General features: G+C 37.3%; 1 protein-coding gene across 3 annotated transcripts; it reads left to right on the forward strand.

The window, feature by feature from the left end:
* The first annotated feature begins 2,263 nt into the window (after positions 1-2,263).
* LOC109033186 (annexin B9) lies at positions 2,264-21,671 on the forward strand. 3 transcript variants are annotated; one of them, XM_019045674.2, is made up of 9 exons: positions 2,264-2,626; positions 4,342-4,862; positions 15,450-15,629; positions 16,440-16,644; positions 17,499-17,578; positions 18,254-18,326; positions 19,422-19,595; positions 20,222-20,403; positions 21,201-21,671. In XM_019045674.2, the coding sequence occupies exons 1-9, from the start codon at positions 2,566-2,568 to the stop codon at positions 21,252-21,254; spliced, it is 1,530 nt and encodes a 509-aa protein (XP_018901219.2). In that variant the 5' UTR covers positions 2,264-2,565; the 3' UTR covers positions 21,255-21,671. The 3 variants fall into 3 exon arrangements, with proteins under 3 accessions (XP_018901219.2, XP_018901218.2, XP_018901220.1); XM_019045673.2 differs by lacking the exons at positions 2,264-2,626; positions 4,342-4,862 and adding exons at positions 10,216-10,528; positions 12,997-13,563; XM_019045675.2 differs by lacking the exons at positions 2,264-2,626; positions 4,342-4,862 and adding an exon at positions 10,225-10,528.
* Positions 21,672-21,810: the final 139 nt, after the last annotated feature.

A 21,810-nucleotide genomic window follows, 5' to 3' on the forward strand; every position in this document is an offset into this window, starting at 1 on the left:
ACCACCCAACTTGGAAATTAGATAAAATATCAAACTCAAGGGTTTTAATTCATATTTATTTTCCCTAAAAAAAAAAAAAGAGAAAAAAAAGGTGAAGTATTGCCTGTTAGTCTTTGTACAGTAGTTAAAGGACATGCCCCAAAAGACTTTTTGATTCAACAAATAATGTTCGTTCTAATTCTAATTCCTGGGAAATGTTTACTTTCCAAGCTGGGCAGTTTTCACAATCAGCCATTCATAGATGAATTATGTATCTGCACTGCTTTATTTAATTCCATGGAAAGAAAAATAAACCATCCTTTTAGTGTGATCAAGTCTGAAAGCATAGATTTTCCTGCTTCAAGAGAGGCATCATAAGTTAGAGAATGAGAACTTTTAATTCTTCTTGCTACATGAACTAGCTACAGGTCAAATGCATTCAATTTCGTTTTTTTAGCAAAATCTTGCAAATTTTGCAGATCAAATTTGTTTCATCTTATCTTGATCTAAAAGCTTCAGCAACAAAAATGCTGAGACACAATAGAAATGTTAAAATCAACAGCTGAGAAAGAAGCAGATGATCACTAAAAATATGGCTTCTGTAAGAATTTTAAGCTTTAAAACTGAAGATCCTTTCGTCTCCTCTGTCTTCATTATTGCTGATTTGATAGGAAATACTTATATTTTGTCCTCATGAAAATCGTGACTTCCAATAATTAATGGGAAAAAAAATTGAATGATTAGTCATTCATCTATTATCGGAATCAAAAAATCCTTGAATCCTCTAATAATATGAAGCTTTGAGAGGGAGTTGTAAACACTGACACCCCTAGATGATTGGACCGTGTTTAGCAGAAAGGAGCCACATCAGCCATTGCCAAATTTAACTGGGTAATTTAATTTTTTACAAGAGAACGTTTGTACAGATTCTTTTGAAAATTTTTGCCTTGCACTATTGAGAAAATTCACTGAAATTTGCACAAATAAAATCCGCACAATTGTGTTTTCATGCAAAAAATCAAATTGCCCAGTTTTTGACAATAGCTGATGTTGCTTGGTTCCTACCTGCTCAACACAGTCCTATTTAGGTGTATAATCTCCAAAAAACTGGTCTCTATTTTGTTTTTGCCATTAAACATTGCCAAAAAATCTCCAAAACTGTATCTTCAAATTATGAAAAAGTAAAACTTGGTACCCAGTGGTATTTTTTAAATCAACATTATGTCCTTACACTGATTTTTTCGGACCTTCAATCTTTTGAAACAAGATATAAATCAGCTCTATTTGTGGATATACTCAAATTTTGAAACATTGACCTTCGTTCTCTTTCCTTGTAAAGGGGATTTAGAACAATGGTTATGCTGTTTTTAAATGTATCGCACAGAATACGCAGTGATGATTGCTGTGCCAATCACGAAAAGATGAATGCGTAAAAGGGCCAATGGAACATCCTCTTTTATTCGACCACCTGCTGCAGGCATAGCAACAATGAAAATACCAGACTTATATCTTGCTTTGACATACATTTCAATTCTCCTGTCAAACGTTACTTAAATGTTACTCAAAATTTCGTATGAATTTTCTTTGATCTGTCACCAATATTCTGTAAAAATTTCGCGCTAAAATGTTGAGCGGTATACTCATGAAAAAGGAAAGTATGAGTGGCAATTTTCGAACACTGCAAAAACTGCTAACAAGATCCATAGTTTAGTAGTTTCACCATTGATAAAATTTGAACACCATGCGTTAAATAGAAACTGAAGATTCACCATCTTGATTCTGGTATTTCTCTCAACGCTTAATTAAATCTGGGAGAACTTTAGTCGCAGAAGTTTTCAAGCTCGCGTGACATGGTAATAATGGGAGCCGTGTGCTCTTCATGTTTTTTGCGCTCGCGAAGTTAAAGAGCGTCATTTTAAATATCCCGGTCTTTTTGTTTGAAAAGGAGACAGTGTTGCCAAGAGTGCATTACATGAAAGTAAAACTTAGTTGCCAAATGAAAGTTAATTGATAACATTCTTAGTTTTTTAAAGTTACTTTGCCATAGGCCAAAATTATTTTAATGTGTAATCAGGCAATGCCATGTTGGCAAGTCTGTAACACTGTTTTTGATTGGAGCACTGTCTACAGTAACAGTTATTTTATTGGATTTCAAAACAATAGGCCAGGTTGCCAGGTTATTTGACCTGTGAACCCTGACCACCGCCATATTTTATCAAACGTCGCGCATGTTTGGTTTTATCTCTTGTTTTGTTTACATACTTCCATAATTAACCGTCCAAATAATTCGCGTTCCTGTGATTTCTATTTAATTTTATAACTGTAAGTGAAGTGAAGCTCAATTTGAATCTTGTGCGGTTGATGATAACAATGGTTTTCAGGAGTTCCGTTATGAACTTCGCCGCTTCTTGCCACTGTGTACAGGTGGAAACATCCAGATTGCACCTACTTTATTGTTAGTCCCGTTATCCTCATTACCACCGGCGGCGCCGGTATATTCTGTGAGTGTAGTGACTCATTAGTATCATTTCATTCCCGCTACGTTGTCATCCCTCAACAACAGCATTCAGCTGTCTCTCGTCTACCATGGCTAAATCAGAAGAAAATTTTGATCTACTCTGTGTCGAACACGATGAAGATTTTGATCGTAAGTGTCCTCATGGTCTTTTAAAATGTTTGCCTTGATGATAAATGAGTAAATTTAACCTTGCACCTATTTTTCCATGTCCAATGTGTCCTTTGTCGGAATGTTCTCTCTAGAAAAGTGAAGGTGCTCTTGTCGTCCTGTTTTTTAGCAATGTTTATGACTGCTGTGGCCGGTGCCAGGTGCAGCATGGGGCGTCCTTTTAGAAGTCAGTAGGAAAATTCTGCTTAGCGGGCTGATAAATGGATTGCGTTAAGCAGAAAGGGACCAAGCCACATCAGCTGTTACCAAATTTAATCAAAGAATTTAATTCTTTATATGAAAACGGTCGTGCAGATTTTTGAGCAAATTTCAGTGAATTTTCTGCATAGTGCAAAGCAAATTCCATCAAATTTTCAAAGGAATCCGCACAAATGTTCCCTCGTAAAAAATTAAATTGCCCAGAGAAATTGGGCAATAGCTGACGTGGCTTGGTTCCTTTCTGTTAAACGCGGTCCAAATGAAATTGATAGACAAAACTATAAACAAAGAGAACCAAGGGAGAATGGAGCTACCTGAGGATATGTTGAATTTAATTGGAGAGAAACTGAGACACCAAATTTTGGAAAAAAAATTAACTGCCGACTAATCTTGAGGGGACTCAGTCTGTGATTTTTTTAATCATTAAATGATTTTTGGAGATCCAAGTAATTCTCTGATTGATGTACTTATAAAATAGAATTTCAGTTTTTGATGGCGGAATGTTTCTGAAATAATTTTTCCTGAATTTTTCTGTAAAATTAATTTTTCTATTAAGGTGATTCGATGGACGCTCTGTTTTGTGTCAGAATGTCACGCACTATATTGGATTGGTTGGTTCCATTTTTCAGCCACTCGTCATTTTTCTCAAATTTTGAGATCGCAATTCTGTTGTCAGGAGACTGAAGAGTTCTCTTACCAATTTTGACAAACGAATTCAACATGCCAAAGGAAAAGAAAAATATCGCATTCGATACTGATATTGAAAGTACACTTGAATGTGGTATTTTCCCTCTGAAAAAACCACGCCTATATTACGTTGAATTTGTTTGTCAAAATTGATAAGTAAGAGAATTCTTTAGTCTCCTAACAACAGAATTGCGATCTCAAAATTCGAGAAAAATGACGAGAAGCTGAAAAAATGGAACCAATTAATGCGATATATCGCTTGTCGTTTTGACACAAAATATGGCGTCCATCGAATCACCTTAGCTTGGCATCAGCACTGGCCAAAGACGCACTGGCTGGCAAACTTTAACTCCGTTTTACTCAAACGCCAATTGAATTTGAGGGAAAATTTGGAACTTCCTGCACTCCTAGAGGGTTTTTTTTTTATCCGTGAAACGTATGAAACACGATGGTAGTGGTTCGGGCTGGTTCAACCTGCCCAACCGCGGCCTCTACCCACCTCGGAAGAGCGGTCCAAGCGTCCCACTAGAACACACGAAACGTGCCAGGGGAACAGGATAAAAAAGTGATGCATTACATAGCGATCCTCTGCAGTTCGGATAAAAAAAAGTCCTTAGCTTATTCCCTTCAAACCTGTATCAGCTTCTAGCTTTGCATTTATTCCAAGCTGATAAAATATGATGGGAGTTTTCAATTGAAATTTTCATAAGCATTCTCTAGGACTTGATATCATGTGCAACTGATCTAATGTCCAAGCATATATATAATTATTTCAAAACTTTCCGTTACAGAGAATCACTCTTCAAGTGAATCGAGCAGTTCCTCAAGCAGCAGTTCTTCTAGTGACGAAGAAGAGGACAGATATGAAGACTATGAAGGTGCTCATTACAGCAACTATGAAGAAGATATTGATCATGGAACAGTGCAGGAATTCATTATCGAGGAAGTTTCTGACTCAGTAGGTGAAGTTTACGAAGAAGCTCTTCAAGCAGTCGTGGAAGATGTGGCAGATTTAGAAATTCAGACACCAGGGAATCCAAGCCATGTCTCCTATGATTATGTCATCAAAGAGCTGAAAAATAAGAAAAGTGGAAGCAGCAGCTCCAGTAGTAGCAGCAGTAGCAGCAGCGGTGGTAGTCATGGAAAGGTCAAAGCTAAAAATGTAGGTGCTCATTACATTCCAACGCCCATACCAGTCCCAATTCATTCTGGGCAGCATTACACAGAACCTCAGCAGTATGCAGAACCCCCACATTATGCCGAACCTCAACAATTTGGCAGTTACTATGAAGGCTATGTTCCGTATCCCCTTGTGAGTATTTTTTTGTTTTCATCTGTTGTATATCAATGGTAAAATATTATGGAGTCACATATTTTGATCTTGGTTTCTGAAAAACATCCATGTAAACTTAATTTTTTGAGAGAACAATATTGAAACTTTTCTTTCGAAATCCTCAGGACCATTCTTGAGAAGGCAAACTTAATTGAGTAAAATTGTTTTAATTTGATTCGATTTCTTCAAATTCAAGCTTCAACAAAGTAAATCAAGACAGTGAGTCTGAAATTTTACAAATTGACGTATGTGGTTTTGTTGTTTTACCATTGATATCTATTTAAATACTTGTATTTTATTTGCCTTTGAACAATCAAAAACTAGTTGGAAAGTAATTATTTCTGATTCAATTTACAAAACTTGATACTCCGAATCATTACCTCACTTTCACTTCGACACTTCTCAGTTTGAACAGTGAAGAATCGAAGTTATCAAGCCATATCAACGAAATGTGTTCAGTTTGTTCATCCATTCTAAATTCTGATAGAAAAGGCTACCTAATGAGAGTTTTCACTTGCCACTATTTTTCTGAATTTTAGGAAATTTTTCTGCAGCGTTTGGCTCATTCGAGTTACTTGTTGATTTTGCATTGGCCATCGATCAGCTTTTGTTAGTCACAAGTGATGTACTTATTGGGATTTAAAAAAAGGCTAGAACCTCACCAAAAATTCTCTTCTTTTTCCTCTTTTCAAGGAATCTTAAGTATTACCTGACCAATCTTCATAAGTACTACCTGACCTTTCTTCATAAGTCTTACCTTACTCAGTTGTTTTGTACCCAAAAACAAAGAGCATTCAACCAAGGCTTAGAGACTTTCTTACCCCCACCCTGTTTTACCCCAAAAATGTAAGCTTATACCATCGAGATACCCCCCCCCCCCTTCCACCTCCTGATTATTTCATTTTCTTTTCTGGTAACCATTAAACAAGAATTGACCCTCAAATTAGCTGTTTGCTAAAGGAAGTAGCATGTTTGTCCTCCCTGGAGACCCAGCTGGTAGAGAGCTCCCTCCAATGCCAACTGGAGAATGTTTTAGAATGCTTCATATGAAAATTTGGAAAAGCTTCTTCCATCAAGAAATGATATTGCCTGGAAATAGTGTGATGCTATTGTACATGTCAGACTCAGAGTAAAAGTACAATGCTCTCACAAACTTTCCTGAAAAAATTGATACTCGGTCCACATAACTAGGACCCAACCCAATAAAGATGGGACAAGTACCTGGGACGTAACACAGAAAGTTATTTTTTGAGAATTATGAATCACCGTTGATGTTCACATCTCTTCAGAAATTCCATCAAAAATTCAGTTTTCATTCTAGCTGTGAGTGTAACTTGCTGCCCGGTAGAGCGAACTCCAAAAGCCGAAAACAATGACACCCCCTCCCCCCCCGCACCTGTTTGCGGATTATCCCCCTACATTTTTCGTTTTGATCGTTTTTGGCATGAAACTGCACCATTATTATTATGAATTTTGCGGTCCGACCATCCCTCTCGATTCCACTCGATCGTTGACCCCAGGCGGAAAAAGGTGTGCGACGTGATTGTCGCGTTAAGTCGGACGTCCCACGGTGCGGTGTCTAATGTGAATTTTCATCCTGAGCTCTGAGGTGCGGTGCGGCGCGACGTCAAGTGGTCCGTGCGAAAATTCCCCAAAATTTCTCCGCTTTTAGTACCTAATTGCCAACTTCGGCTGTAGGACTTATCGGTCACGATAAATTCAAATCGTTCGATGTGATATGGAAAGTAGGATGGGGGTCGAATTTCGCCCATGGTGCGACAGTGCCAAACGCTAAGCGTGTCACAGAGAGATACGTAAAAAGGAAATCTCACTTTAATTTCATTTTCTATAAAATGTCTATGATTTTTCAAGGGCTGCGTTTGCAATCCGCGCAATAATTATCCGAGAATCCGATGAGAAACTCTTGAAGACGCAGCGGCCCTTCAATGGCTAGGTGTGGATGCAACTATTCGTGTCCTCGGGATGTCCGTGTTGCATACGCAAAAAATTGCGGGCGCTCTGGTTTTCTTTGGCACAATGTATCGCTGCGGTTGTTAATTCTCAAGGGTTTTCTACGTTGTTGCATTTACAATCATGTGTATACGATGAAATCCTCAAAATTCGGATGAGTCGTGTTCGTGTAGTACCACGACAGCGTCGCCAAATGAAGCAAATCACGGAAATTTTATCGGTAGTAATTCGAGGGATTGATATCTGCGATTCCGTTGCGGAAATATTGTTGTAGGAATCTTTGCACCACTTGGCAATACTGCCGTGATGCAACATGGCTCATTCGAACTTCGAGGATATCATGTCAGTAAACACGATAGTAAACGCAACGTAGAAAACCCTTGAGATTTAACAACCGCAGCCGTATGTTGTACCTTAGAAAACCAAAGCGCCCGCAATTTTTTGCGTATGCACCAGGGACACCTCGAGAACACGAATAGTAGCATCCCTAGCCATTGAAGAGGCTGGAGCGCTCTCAATTTTCTCCGCTTGCCAGGGCCGGATTAGGGGGGTGGACACACGGGCCGCGGCCCATGGCGGTAAATTTTGCAATGTTTTTAAATGTAGGTATAAAAAAAATCGGATTCAGAAAAAAAAAATTATCAATGAGAAATGGGGACAAAATCTTCCTGAGAGTATAGTCATTTGTCAATGCTGTCGTTTTTCGGTGATAAAAGAGACAGCATCTTTAATTAGTTGAGTTAAGAGAGGAACTAAACACGCAATTTGGCCTGGAGCTCAGCGCAGAGAGGAATGATGACGAGGACTTAAGATGAAAAGGACAAGCCCTCGGCGCGGCCGGAGGTCGGCATGTGACACATATTAGCGCCTACAAGACTACATGAATACTTCACCCATTGCGCCAAACACAGTGCGGTCAGGAGCGGTTGGCGTGAAACGCATGGCGCCTACAAGACTGCATGAATACTTCATGCATTGCACCAAACACAGTGCGCTCAGCGGGCGCGCGGCGGCGGAAGTTAAAATTATTAAACCACATTTATGTTTGTTCTTTCATACTTTTTTGGTTCATTTCTTTTAAATGGAGGACCTTGTCCACACAGAGATAGGTTTACGGGACTTAACTTTCGCGCAAAGTTCCGTGAAATTTTGCTAGAAGTGTCGACAGGGCTTTCGCAAAAAAATGTATCCAACACGAGTAGGTAAACGCGTCTTATGCACCCCTCCCCCTCCGGCACGTTCACTTGATGGTTTTTATTGATGTTTCAAAACGAATGAGAAGGGGGCGGCAAAATACTGGCGGCCCATGGGCGGCAACAAAATCATTCTTGCGATAACAAAATGTGTCACTCACTGTAGGCGGTTTGTGTATTTAATCAAGTTAAAAGAAAGAAGCAAGCAAATTAACGATAAATACATAAGTAAACTGGAGACTATTCATGCGGTAATTACGCGTCAACGGCCTCAATCTCCGAAACGTTCGCATCTCTCTGAATTTCGGAATGCTCTTACTTCTTTTTGTAAACAAATAAGCTCTTAGTTTTTAAGATTTTTTCATGCTCGGTAACTGTTAATGCTTTTAAAATCTTTTAATTCCTCAAATGAAAAGGAAACCAATTTTGTTATGCGCTTGTTAAACCTCATTTACAAACCCACAAAGGGCAAAAATAAAGTAATCTTATCTTATCTTTAATAGACGTAGAAACTTGATGTTAAAACATATCGTATTATATTTTGCTAATCCCTCAGCTTAAACCATCCAAACACGATTCTGCAATTGCGCAACATCATACAATTTACTTCTGAATCTGCTCATTTAATTTACTTTGAATCGTGTAAAAAGCGTATCCTATTAATTATTTAGAATCTATCCATGGGAGAGCGTCGCCAAATAATTCATTTGCGAACCGTTTTCGGCAAAAACGAGCGGAATTGTGACCTATCGTGTTAGCAGCGTGACAAGCTTTCTTGGATTGAAAAATTCCTTAAGTTTTTAGATACTTTGAACAAAAAATTCCCGGCTTTTCCCTGGCTTTTCATAGTCTTCGATACTAATTCTGATAAAATAAGATTTTGAAGACGGACAAATGCGAAGCGCTAAGGCCGGACATTTCATCGGTCATGATTTGCGATATTGACATTCGCAATGCCGAATGATTGAACTGATTTCGGCAGATGATTTGCGGACACTTGCACCTCATGGCAACGCTGCCATGGTACTAGGTGCTACACGACTCGTCCGAATTTCGAGGATGTAATAGTAAGGTTGTAAATTCATAGTCAACCCTTGGAACCAACGCAACGGTCACCGCAGTATGTTGCACCTAAGAAAACCAAAGCGCCTGCATTTTTTGTGTATGCAATACGCACATCCAGAGAACACGAATAATTGTATCCAGATCCTTGATATCCTGGCGCGCCTTCAATTTTTCCGCTTGTGATAACAAATCGTGTCACTCATTGCATTGCATTCGTATGTTGTTGTTTTTCGAAGATAGGGAGCTTTAAGTACTTTATCAAATCGAAAATTAAAGAAAAGAGTAACTAAAGTTTAGGAATTTCATGATGGTACATTATTGACCATACTTGAAGATTTTCGGGAAAAACTCGCGAGTATGCTGAGTCTCATTCAACTCCCATTCAAGCGAACTGTGTTAAAAAAATGATTAAATTAAGAAGGGCACTATTCGAGTCACATTTGATAAATTCTATGGTGTTCAAAAAATTTTTTGACTTTTTGCCCCTCCCTCGTGGAATGTTTACTTCCGCCGAATAACTCCCCTCCCCTCCTAATATTTGGCTGCAATGATGCCCTCTCGCCACGAGAGATCCGCATCATTCATGATTCATCTGATCGAAGAGATAAAATTAGAAGACTGGAGGAGGGTAGCTTGTCCTATTGTTAGAGAGTGTTATGATTCACTGATATGGTTCGTGACGTCTGGGAACAATTTTCATTGCAACAAATTACGATTTTCAAGAGCAGTCGCTGACGTGGTTCCGTGCCCACCTCCCTTTCTGCAGATGTGATGTCATTAGCCGTAGGCGCCAACAGGTGACGTCCTAATGTTGGCAGCATTGTCATGTGGAAGGTCAACCGAGATCGAAACCGAAAATTTTGTTTATTTTTTTACTATGCTTGGCAGCGCTGATTTTCGTCTCGTGAGACTGCCTTGCGCAGTGGGAATGCCGCCGACTGACTCACTGACGTAGGTGTCAAATTTTGCGAAAAATATCCCATTCTCTAATCAGGTGAGACGTTGGATTTATTTGTTTTTGAGTCTTTTAAGCAATGCTGTTTTCCGCTGCGCTCTGTGATTGGTTGATACACCGCGGCGCTACGCCTTGTCGCCGTCCTCGTAACTTGTCGAAAGCTTGCATACCATCATTCGGCAATCGCAACTCTTGTTTCTCAATTCGCTCAACATTTCGCTCCGTGCCATCCGCTAGACAACCATATGCGTCGGTTTCACTTTCGTTTTACCGTTACCGCTCAACGCTATCTTTTCTAGTTGGTTGATAAGTTATCCGCTGCACTTTTACGACCGTTCAGTGTTCAGCTAATTTCGTTCGCCAGCAGTGTTCTTCGTCGTTTCAGTCGTAAATAATTCAATTTTTTGAATTTGAGTGTTTCTTGGTCGAAAATGAGCTACCCGAACTATCCATACCATCAGGTACTATTTTATAACATATTTTTGTGGATTTATTTTCCACGCCTCGAAAAATCTAACATCAAATTGTTTGCGAGACTCAGGAAATATGTGTTATTGATGTAATACATACAGATTGGAATTGGTTTTGGTCATGATGTCCCAACATTTTTTGCCACATTTGTTGACAAATGCCACTGCTCTAACAAGTTTAAAATTAAAGTTTTCTCTTTTTAACTCTTCATTTATCTCAGGTTATTTGAAAACTCACTATTGAATTTCTCACTAACCAGGCACATCCTAATTTTTGCTTAACCTCAATTTCTATTTCTCATTTCTGTCCATTAATTTAGATATTTAACGCAACAAACACCAAAAACTCATGGTTTCCATGTTGATAGTATTTAATGATCTCCCTAAGATCTTTTTCCTAGATGAAATTGACATCTACCATTACAAATTTCATTATTTTTAGTATCCCTCCCCCCATTTACCTACAAAATATTTAGTTGACATTTGTCAGGAGGTCATCTTCATTGCATGTATGAACTTAATGTTCAGTAAGTAGTCTCATAATTCAGCATTCAACTTTTGAAAAAAATGATAAGAAAGAAAACTTGTAGGTAGTGAACTATCATACATCACTAAATAATCCAGCAGGAAATAATTGACACCCAGATTAATTCAGGCACTATTAATTACCACCAAATGCATAATAATGCAGGTATTTATTTGACTCAAATATTCATTGAGTTTTTGCCTGCATTTACAGACAAAAATTGTCCCGGCAAAAAGCTTAAACAATTCCATCTTTAAAAGTTTTGGCATCAAAACCTAGTAGTTTCTGCTCTAATTTATGTTTGATTCTCTCCCCCTTCCCCTCCCATATTAGTGTAGTTAATTTTGAAAATTTAAATGGAATTTCTCAGACAAATTTGAACCTAAGAGTGCACAGAATCCAGCAGGTGCACACCTAAGTTTCCAAAGTGGGGTTATCATTCCATACACCAGGGTGGGTCACATCAGGGGGATGGGGGGGGGGGGCAATTGCCCCTGTTTCTTCTGAATTTTTAAAGGTAACCTTACTTTGGGATCAGTTTTAGTCAGTTTTAATCAATTTTTCAAGGCATTCTTTGAACAAGCCTCCCTCCCCCTCCCCCAGCAAATTTTCCTCCTTCCTTGCCTTCTTAAGATTTGGCTGAAATGATGCCATATTATCAAAGCCTCCTTGCTTTCATATATTCTAAAAAATCTAAGCTAGGTACATCAAAATTATTTTTGCCTTCATAATGGTATCTTGCAGGCACATACTGAATACAATGTAGCATAAAAGTAGGCAAAAACTTGGAGAAAAGTCAGATTTAAATCTGTAAGTATCGCTGAGTTTCCTTTTGACTTTTGAAGGAAATTCGTCCTTAATATTTTACTGTTTACAAAAATTGGGATTTTTTTCTTTTCCTCGCCTTTGGTTAGTGCAGGAATGTTGAATCTGTCCAAGTAAAGGAGCTCTGTTTATAATTAGACTCATCTTGTATGATCCCTTAGTTCTTCCACTTGACTGAAACAATCTTCTATGGCTTCACTACCTCTTGACAATGACTTGTTGGTTTTCTTTTGTATGAATATTCCCAAGGAGCCCAATTTAGAAATCAGAGGTGACAAGCAAAAAAATTGTCCCAAGGCCACTAATTTTTTTTTAAAATTATTGTATACAAGTTTTTCTGGAGCTATTCTTCAAGCTAATGGTCTTTGAACAATACTTAAAATTATGGCAACAATTTTTAACAAGTCTCTGCAGCAAACATACTGAAGTTTGGAATCCAGATGTTTATTTTTGAAATTCCATTGAAACATGAATTTTAAAGTAAATGAATACCTACAGAAAATCAAGTTGCCCTGTAGGTGGCAAAACATTAGTTGGTGCTCATTCCTTCTGAATCCTATGTGTAGCTCAAGTAAATCCGTTGTCTGTTCTTTCAGGAACTTTTTTTCTAATTATTGGGGAGTGGGATGAAGATAAAGAGTAAAGGGAAAGGAAGGTTAGCAAGTTTATATAGTGGCATTTTTAGTTTCATACAGGGACCCACATAAGCCATCTGCCCTCTAGGAAACTTTGAAAGTTACATTATATGAACCTGCTGCATTTGTTTGAAACAAGAGGTAAATTCACTCTCTGACAAGTAATTGCTTACCAATGACTTGCACTCTAAACGTTAAAATTGTCCAATTAAAGCTAAATGACCGACAAGTCGTTATTTTCTCTGAATGTAGGGATCATTGATGCCAATATCAGTTATGAAATGAGTGTGGCTTTTTATTTTGTTTCCTCTCCTAATAAATTTCTATGGAAGAACCTCAAAACTTGTCTAATGGTAGATTTTCTTGAGGAGGATTTAGGTGACATTCTGAACACACAGTTGATCCTAAGCTAAACATTAAATTTTTGTAATCAAGTTTTTTTGAATCTTTCCACTCGTTTTTGATTGTTAAAGGGTTCCTCAGGGCAGTCTCAGAATTATATGCCTCCGGAACATGCAACTATTGGTCTAAGTTACCCCATGTATGGGTCAGCTGCACCCCAAGGATATCCATCTACAAACAATCCTCATCCCTATCCTCCTAATCCGTCTAATCCTGCTCCCTATCCAACCTCAGGAACACACAGTCAACCCCCATACCCCACCTCTGCACAGTACCCATCCACCCCCGCTCAATGCCCAGCAAGCTCTTATCCTACCAACCCATCTCCCTACCCCTCCAACCCATCTCCCTACCCCTCTAACCCATCTTCCTATCCCTCTAACCCATCTCCCTACCCTTCTAACTCGTCTCCTTACCCTACGAATCAGTTTTCACACCAGTCAAACCCTGCAGCTTATCCCCCCTCTAATCCAGGGTATCCCTCGCAGAATCAATACGCCCCTTCTGGTCATTCCGCGAGCCAATACTGTCCGGCTACAGTCCCGTACCCCTCCAATCACTCGTCACAACCTCCTAATCGCCCCTATCCAACTCAAAGCACTGGTGCAGCTTATCAACCTCATGGTCAATTGATGAAGGTGAGAAGCCCCTCTCAGAAACATACCTTTTTTGTGAATTAATCTTATCTTAATTTCTTTAGCCATGCCTGACCTCTTTCAATGATAATTAAAAGTCTATCTGCGATAGGAATTTCATGCAAATGGTCATCTTTTGCATTATCTAGACAATTAATTCTCAATCTATATTGCATTTATGATAACAGAATAGAGGCAGATTACGTTAAATTTTAAATGTAACAGCTAGAATCCGAAAGAAATTCCAGTCTAAAGTATGTTTCGGCAAGTTGGTAGGATTACTACTCAGTTTTGTATAGTCTTAAGTAGTACCTCTGTCTGGAGCATTTGTTTATTTTGAACAGACATAAGATAGATAGCAAAATTTTTGCACTTGTGCTATAGGGACCTAAAGAATGGATCAGGGGGGTAGGACAAAGTATCTATACACGGAGATGTTGCTCTCCTGAAGCAAAATTTAGAAGGCAAAAAAAATCTTTTTCGAGTATCCAGCTCTAGTGGGATTTTTCTTGTCAACAAAAGCGGTTGAATTCTTCTCTCTGAAAAGTAAGAATTAAGGCGTGATCAATTTTGGAAAAGGAAAAAACCTTGAGTTTTGTCTCTCCATCAACACAAAAATATTACATTCTCATTAATTGAATAAATTGTATGAAAAAATGCCTAGTGTCACAAAAAGAACTGATTGTGGCATCCATTCATGGTTGATTCAACGTAATGAATAACAGCATAATTCATAATTTCCTCATTTATGAGTGCTAACACCAAAAATACTACCTTCATCACTGACTGGTTGATAGCTGTTGCTGTAGACAATACTGGTTTTGATTCTTAGAGTTTCTTCTGTCTTACTAAGAAGAGTTCACATCGTGTGCAACTTTTCTCATGACAAAATGAAACAATAAAAAGGTGTCGACTTCTTGCTGATTGTTGTGGAAACAACTAAACCTGCGAAAATAATTTCATCTGTGTATCCTAAAAAAACCTAACAAGTTACCTAATTTATAAAACCCCTCGCACCCTTACACTTATAAAAATTATTCCTTATCGAAACAATATTGGCTAGGAACTTATTCCATTTTCATAACTTGTGCACTCTTCTTCAATGAAGTCATTCACAAAATTCTTTTATGTTCTTTCTGCTAATATTCGGCAAGATATCACTGAATTAAATACTGCAGATAATCCAGACCTGCTTTTCTAATTTCATATGTTCTTCATTTTCATCACAGAACCCACTAATAATTTTTTCTTCATCATAAATTTAATCCTTCATTGAAATTGAGTATCAGATAAAACTGTTGGAGTTGAATTCCTCAGTTTTAAAGGCTGATCATAAATTATGTCCTGCAAAAATTTATATTTTCGGACGGACCATATTATGGAACAGTGGCTCCACTGTCCCCTTTCAGTTTTATCATAGAGAGAGGTCATACTGTGATGGTGCTCAAATCGATTTTTGGAACTCTTTCTTTAATTATCATTTTAAATTGGAATACTTCATGGTTGCATTTATATTTTAATTTTGATCATCTCTGTTTTTTATCTATTTTTTTAATCTTTAATACGTGGTTGGTTTTCAGTTTGGCTCACATAAATTTAACATTTTTTAATTGGGGAACCAACAAACCTAAAATTTTATGTACCTGGAAGAATAGCCTTATTTGATTGACTATTTCTAAGTGTCTCTTCTATCTGCAGTACTGGATTCAGTTGAAGGATTTCGTCAGGCCTTGCGAAAGATTTTTATCACTCAAGTAGGCACACCCAATTTTAGGCAATGGAGGATAAAGAGAGCAAAAATATGGTAGAAGCTGAAATATTGATGATAGTGATTGACTGTAAAAACCGTCTGCCCACGATACTCATTGTCATCTCTTCGATGTTTTCAGAGTGGGACACCCACCGTCCGTCCAGCTGTGCCTTTTGATCCCCGAGCAGATGCTGAAGTTTTAAGAAAAGCAATGAAAGGAATTGGCACTGATGAAAAGGCCATCATCAGAGTTTTAACCAATAGGACCAATGCACAACGACAAGAAATAGCCGTTCATTTCAAATCATTGTATGGCAAAGTAAGTACGAAGCTCCTGCTTGGTATTTATAATAGGTTTGCTGCTAATACTCGCTCATCTCAAGTAAATTTTCTCATCGGAGTTCAAAACCACACCTATGTAGTATCGAAGTAAGAAGGCAAAAAATTACATCAAAATAGCAGCACTGAAAAGTAAATTGTTTTCAGTCATAAGCTTGTTAATGATCTCCGTCATAAGCATGTTAATGATGACAATAAAAACACTTTGTGATCTCACTTACACTGTACGTTTGAAATGGGGTTGCATTTCACAGCTTCGTTTTCAGGATTTTTCATCATCTTGGAGGATGATGAATAAGAAATTTGGAAAAATATTCCGTTTTCATATTGCCTATGTACATGAGAATGCAAAAAGATTTTATTTTTGCAAAAAATAGTACCAATTTAAGTTAGCCACTAATTAATTGATGCAAATAACTAGGAACAAACGGTACATATTACATATTGTTTTTCTCAATATCTTGGAAGCATCCGGTAGTAGAAAGATTTGTATTAACTTATAACCTGCAATTTATTTCATCGATACCCTGCAAGTAACTGTACGAATTTTGCTGCTTAGCTCAAAATGACGGTTGACTTGTGATGTCACACTTCTTTTCACTCCTAGCTCCTAAAAATTATAAATTTTGAGATTTTAAAATAAGTAAGTTTTTTCAGCAGTTATAAATAATAAGAATTTTGCATTTAAACTATTTGGATTACTTGGATAAATGTTCAATAACGTTTTTATTTTTGTGTATCTCTCCTAATTTCTTTCATTCAGAACTAAGAATTTTATCATTGTTTTTAGGATTTGTTAGCTGATCTGAAAAGCGAGACAAGTGGAAAATTTGAGGACATACTGAAAGCTCTCATGACTCCTCTCCCTGAATTTCTGGCAAAAGAACTGCATTATGCCATGGAAGGAATTGGCACAAATGAGGAGACCATAATTGAAATAGTTTGCACTGCAAGCAACGCTGAAATCTACGCCATCAAGCAAGCATACGAGAAAAGTAAGTTAGCCAAACTAATATTCATGCTCTATCTTATTGCGGTATCATTGGCTCAGATCTATAAAGGTCTGTTAAAGCTATTTGACCTCAACTATTATTTTTGTAGGTTGATAAATGGATCATTATGAGGGAATGGGGAAATGTCATTTGTGGGAAGGTGGGAATTCCTAAGTATTGGTAATAAAATCGGGGATGGGTGCTTAATCTTTTGGAAAAGACTGTTTTTTGGCAATTAATCAGCCAAACACTCTGGGATATCTGCTACCCTTATTTTAGCATTATCCCTTTTCCGCTTAAAGGGATGAATATATCAACAATCAGTTCAAAGAAATCTACCAGCCTCCTAAATTTAGGTTTTCGTACTAAATTTGTTTAGAATATCTGCATGCTGTATTATACTTTTTGCATTTGTGATAGGTGTGATAGTGCCTAATTTTTTTTGATAAAGAGCGATTAAAAGCTTCCATCTGAAACGTTTGGGGGTCAAAATTACTCATTGGAAGAAAATCTAAGTTACCCTCGTTTTTGGAACAAAATGACCTAAACTCTTGGGTGTATATCTTGAAATACCTCGTCAGGAACTTACTTAAGCACCTTCTTGACAAAATTTACTCTCCTAATTAATGCTCTTGTTGGAGTCCACACAGAATAAGTTTATGCATTTGTAAAGTGAGATAGGAGATCCGCCATCTTGATTCTTTTATATACGTTCAATGTAAAACTGAAGACAGTTAATCTTCGGTCACACCCTGAAAGAGCGTGAACTTATTTGTTTGAGCTGCACTACTTTAAGAAGTATGCGTGTCTGAATATCATGTATCTAATTAATTGTTTTGTTTGTAATTTCCTCTCAGAATATGGCAAACCTCTGGAAAGTGACCTAAGAGGAGAAACATCAGGATCCTTCCGCAGATTACTCACATCTCTGTGCCAGGTATAATTTTTTTTTTCCGTCTCTTCTACTTTATGTGGCAAAGCACCCCATGTTGCCCTTTGATAGTTATAAACAGACAACGCAGTCCTACTTATTATGTTGATCTTTCAATTTATAGGTAGCAAACTCAGCGAGAAATACATAATGCCTTTTAGGAAGTCTCAACTAAATAAAACGTTTCCTTTGATCATCTAATCAATTTTAAATTTCTTCCTTATAATTAGCATTTTTAGTTCTGATTACAAGAGAAAATCCCTGCAGATGTATTGATCTCTCATGATAGATTTTTCTTACTACGAATTTATTTACGAAAGGGCCCAATTGCCAAAAACCTATGAGCCTTGAAAGTCATCAAGGAAACAAGGCGTATGAGTTTTTGGCGCCTGGGTCCTTTCATGAATGAAGGATCCAATTAAGAATTGGTCATATATCTGGGCATATATACTGTTATCTAGTATCCATCATATTGATACTTGATTAAGCATAAAAATTTCCAGAAGGAAAGAAATTTGCTCTTTGCTACTAGGATTTTTGATATTTTGTAAGCTTTACCCCCACATAACCCAGGAATTGTTTTTTAATTTAAATTTTCATAATGTGCAGTATGAACTGTCATCTGTTCCATTTTTTTAACTACAAATCATGGAATAATCATTTTTTTTTTTTTCACATTAGGGGAACAGGAATGAAAATATGATGATTGACAACCAAGCTGCTTTTCATGATGCGCAAAGTCTGCTACGTGCTGGTATGTATACCATTTATTTTTCGGTTGTAAGGGAAGTTCAAATTTCTACAAAAAAAGTTTCTTCAGCCACTAAAATTCTGATAGTACCAGCTAAAAATTTTTTTAAATTAACTAACTATGTTTACAAAAATTTCTTTGTCCTCTCTTTTTGAAATCCCTTCTTATCTCAAATTCTTCGGTCTCTAAAATCCTCCATTTTTTCCTGTCCTCTTTTAAATTATCCACTTTTCTGTGACATTTTGTAATCTCTAAGCATTTCCTGACCGCCTCTCTCTTATATGAAATCTTTTCTCATGGCCTGTCCATTTTCAAGTTGACCAGTGGGTTGCGCCGGTGAGAAGTTTCTACATGTATCGGAGGAATCAGGGAAATGTTAGGGAATTTCATTTTCTAAATTCTTTGGCAACCCTGTAGTCAGGAGTTAAAGGCAATTGGTTAAGATGGAAGAATAGCTTTTATCAATAGCATCTTGGAACAGACTGTGATTTGTTGTTCAAAGGAAAGAATTGGCCTAACGTAGGAGAGCTTTCACATCTTTATATCCTGTCTATCGAATTAAAGAGAAGTGCTAACCTGGACACCATTTTCCAAATTAAATGAAAATGAAAATTTGTAATGAAGTATAATGTTTCATCAGGGTGTCTACTGGTCCCCGAAAGTCCCCAATGTCCCCGATTTTGGAAGGGTGTCCCGATATCCCTGAAACTCCCCAATTTTCTTGTTCAGGTCCCCAAAAAAGGACAAAAATCATCCCAAACACTGGCATTTTCAAATTTTCCCAGCAGCCGCGGCGGAGCGGTATAACCAGGAATAAAAAAACTGAAGTGGCGCTTGGTTTTTTGTATGTTTTCATCGGTTTAACATGACTTATAAAATTATTCGTATAAAATACGGCTTTTAATGCTCTAACTAGCTCCCTTTCTCTTACTATTTCAGGGGAAAAAAGTCACCGATTTTCTTGAAAAAACACCCCTAAAAGTCCCCGAATGTCCCCAATTTTAGTTTTTTTAAACTGGTAGACATCCTGTTCTTACATCTCAAACTCCGTCGATCATTCAATATACGGTGTTATTTCATTCTATTTTGTCCGTCTAGGTGAATTACAACTGGGCACTGATGAATCAACATTCAACGCTATCCTTTGTTCCCGTAGCTATCCTCAGCTCCATCAGATATTCGCTGAATATCATCGTCTGACCGGCCATGATATCGATAAAGCCATCAAAAACGAGTTCAGTGGAGATATCGAAAATGGTCTCCTAGCCATTGGTAAGCGGTCATCTTCAATGTTATATTTTAATCAGGGTGATAGGGACATGGTCCTTTTGTCATTCAGTAAAGCCTAGATCATCCGACCACCGATTATCGGATGTTCGGCCATTCAACGCAGTCATAATTGAGTCTTCGGTCAAAATTTAGATAGCTGGCAGATGAAAACTGGTTTTTTGGGCAAGAATTGTAGATATGTGGGTTTTTTTTATTATTTTTTCTAATCAAATGACCACGTTTTACAAATATTATACAGAATTGGCGAAGCTTGTACATACTTTTTGGTCACAACTGGAGCCTGAAATGGCACTTTTCAGTCTTATTTGGTGTTTTCAATTATCCGACTTTTTCAGCATCCGAAGCAGCCCTTGTCTCATATTCTTAGATGATCAGAGCATTACCGTACCTGTTTTGGATTGCTGTAGAACTCTTTTAATTGAAATTCTCTGCAGCTAAATTTGACCTGTTCTGTCTTTTCACTAAGATTGTGAAGGAAAGCTGGGAAAGAGAAATGGATTATATCTCATCATCCTATAATTTATTAAGTTTGGAGAATTTACACTTCAATTCAAAATCATTTTATATTTTTCTGCTATTTAGACTTACCCTTTTGTTGCTTGTTACAGTGAAGAGTGTCCGAGATAAGTATGGGTTCTTTGCAGAGAGATTGCATGACTGCATGGCCGGAGCTGGCACTCGTGATAGAGCCCTCATTCGCATTGTTGTCTTCCGAAGTGAGATTGACTTGTATGACATAAAGAACGCGTTCCAGAGTCGCTACAATAAAACCCTTGAAGCAGCCATTGAGGTAAGTAAACCGGAAGTGTGTAATTCCTTTTTGCAATTGCTTTTTTTATTTATTTCAGAGTGAATGAGGTGAGCTTGTCGAGCAATTTTTACTTCTTGCATTTTTGAAAAGTAGAGAGGATGTATTTAATACCCAGGAATTCCCCCAGATTTATTTTAAAGGATATTAAGTCAAGCAAAAGTAGTTTAAAGTTGCGTCCTTTAAGCTTTCACCTAAATGCGCTCACTGGAAACTCCATGATGCCATCTCAAAATACCTACCACTCCTGGTGTGTGTATACTTTCAAATGTATATTCTCTCTGCTGTGATTTATAATTTGTAAAACTGTTATCAATGCATGGCTGCAAGGATTATGGATCACGGTGGAGCGAACAAGTGGTTGAAAGTGTACCAACGTTGGGAAGGATATTTTTGGATGCCATCTCGGCTTTCTTGGCAACGTGCATAATGAAAACATGCAACTTTGAACCACAGCAGTAAGGAGTTAATTTAGTTTAGAAGAGACAACTTAGGCCCAGCCTCTTGAACAAGCGGTTTGAAACTGCTTAGCTGCACTGCTTTTCTTGAATTACCTGTTGACTTCTAGCATCATAGTACATATTTTAAATCAGTGAAAATACTGATTGTCAGGAATGGTGAGAATCAAACTTTGCTTCACTGTAATTCATTTGACAGGATGTAATAATAATGGTTCTAGGACACAATATTATTTTATTTCCTGCCTAGCTCACTAAAAATTAGAGTTGATTATATTGCTACCTTGTGTGCTCATATTGTTTTTTTCTATCTGATTTCAGTCTGAAACTTCTGGAGATTATAAAAGATGTCTTCTGTCATTGGTTTCACCTTAACTAGCTCTGCCTCTGCATACCACCCTGGCAAGTGTTCACTATTTTTATAATAGTAATCCTTGTCCTCTACCAAAAGGTCCTTTTTAAAATTCAGGAAAATTGACTCAACTACTAAACTCATTCTTTGTCTTCAAATTTATCTAAGAAAGCTGTGCTTAAAATGGCTTCTTCGTCATTTTCTTGAGAACTATTGTTGTTATATTTAGTTACTATTAAAAAAAAAAAAAAAAAAAAAATTAAAAAAAAAAAATATTTTAAAAGTGAAAAAAAGTGTCTTTGAATGTTATCTGTTGTGTTGTCACTTTAAATTATTATATTATCAATCTGATAACTTATTTTTCCATCCATTTTTTTTATTCTTGTTAAATTTATATTTTAATACTTTTAAACGAAAATAAATAATGTTGTAAGAACTGATCGTAGTGCAGATTTTCATTTTCTTTTTTTTTCTCAGGAAGTTTATTTCTGGTCGGGCATGTCAATTTTTAGAACTTTGCAGAAACACTCTGTACTGCTTTTTATTTTTAAAGATTAAAGTATACCTATTTTATTAATG

Source organism: Bemisia tabaci, chromosome 1 (genome assembly GCF_918797505.1).
Source record: "Bemisia tabaci chromosome 1, PGI_BMITA_v3".
In the NCBI taxonomy this organism is placed as follows: Eukaryota; Metazoa; Arthropoda; class Insecta; order Hemiptera; family Aleyrodidae; genus Bemisia; species Bemisia tabaci.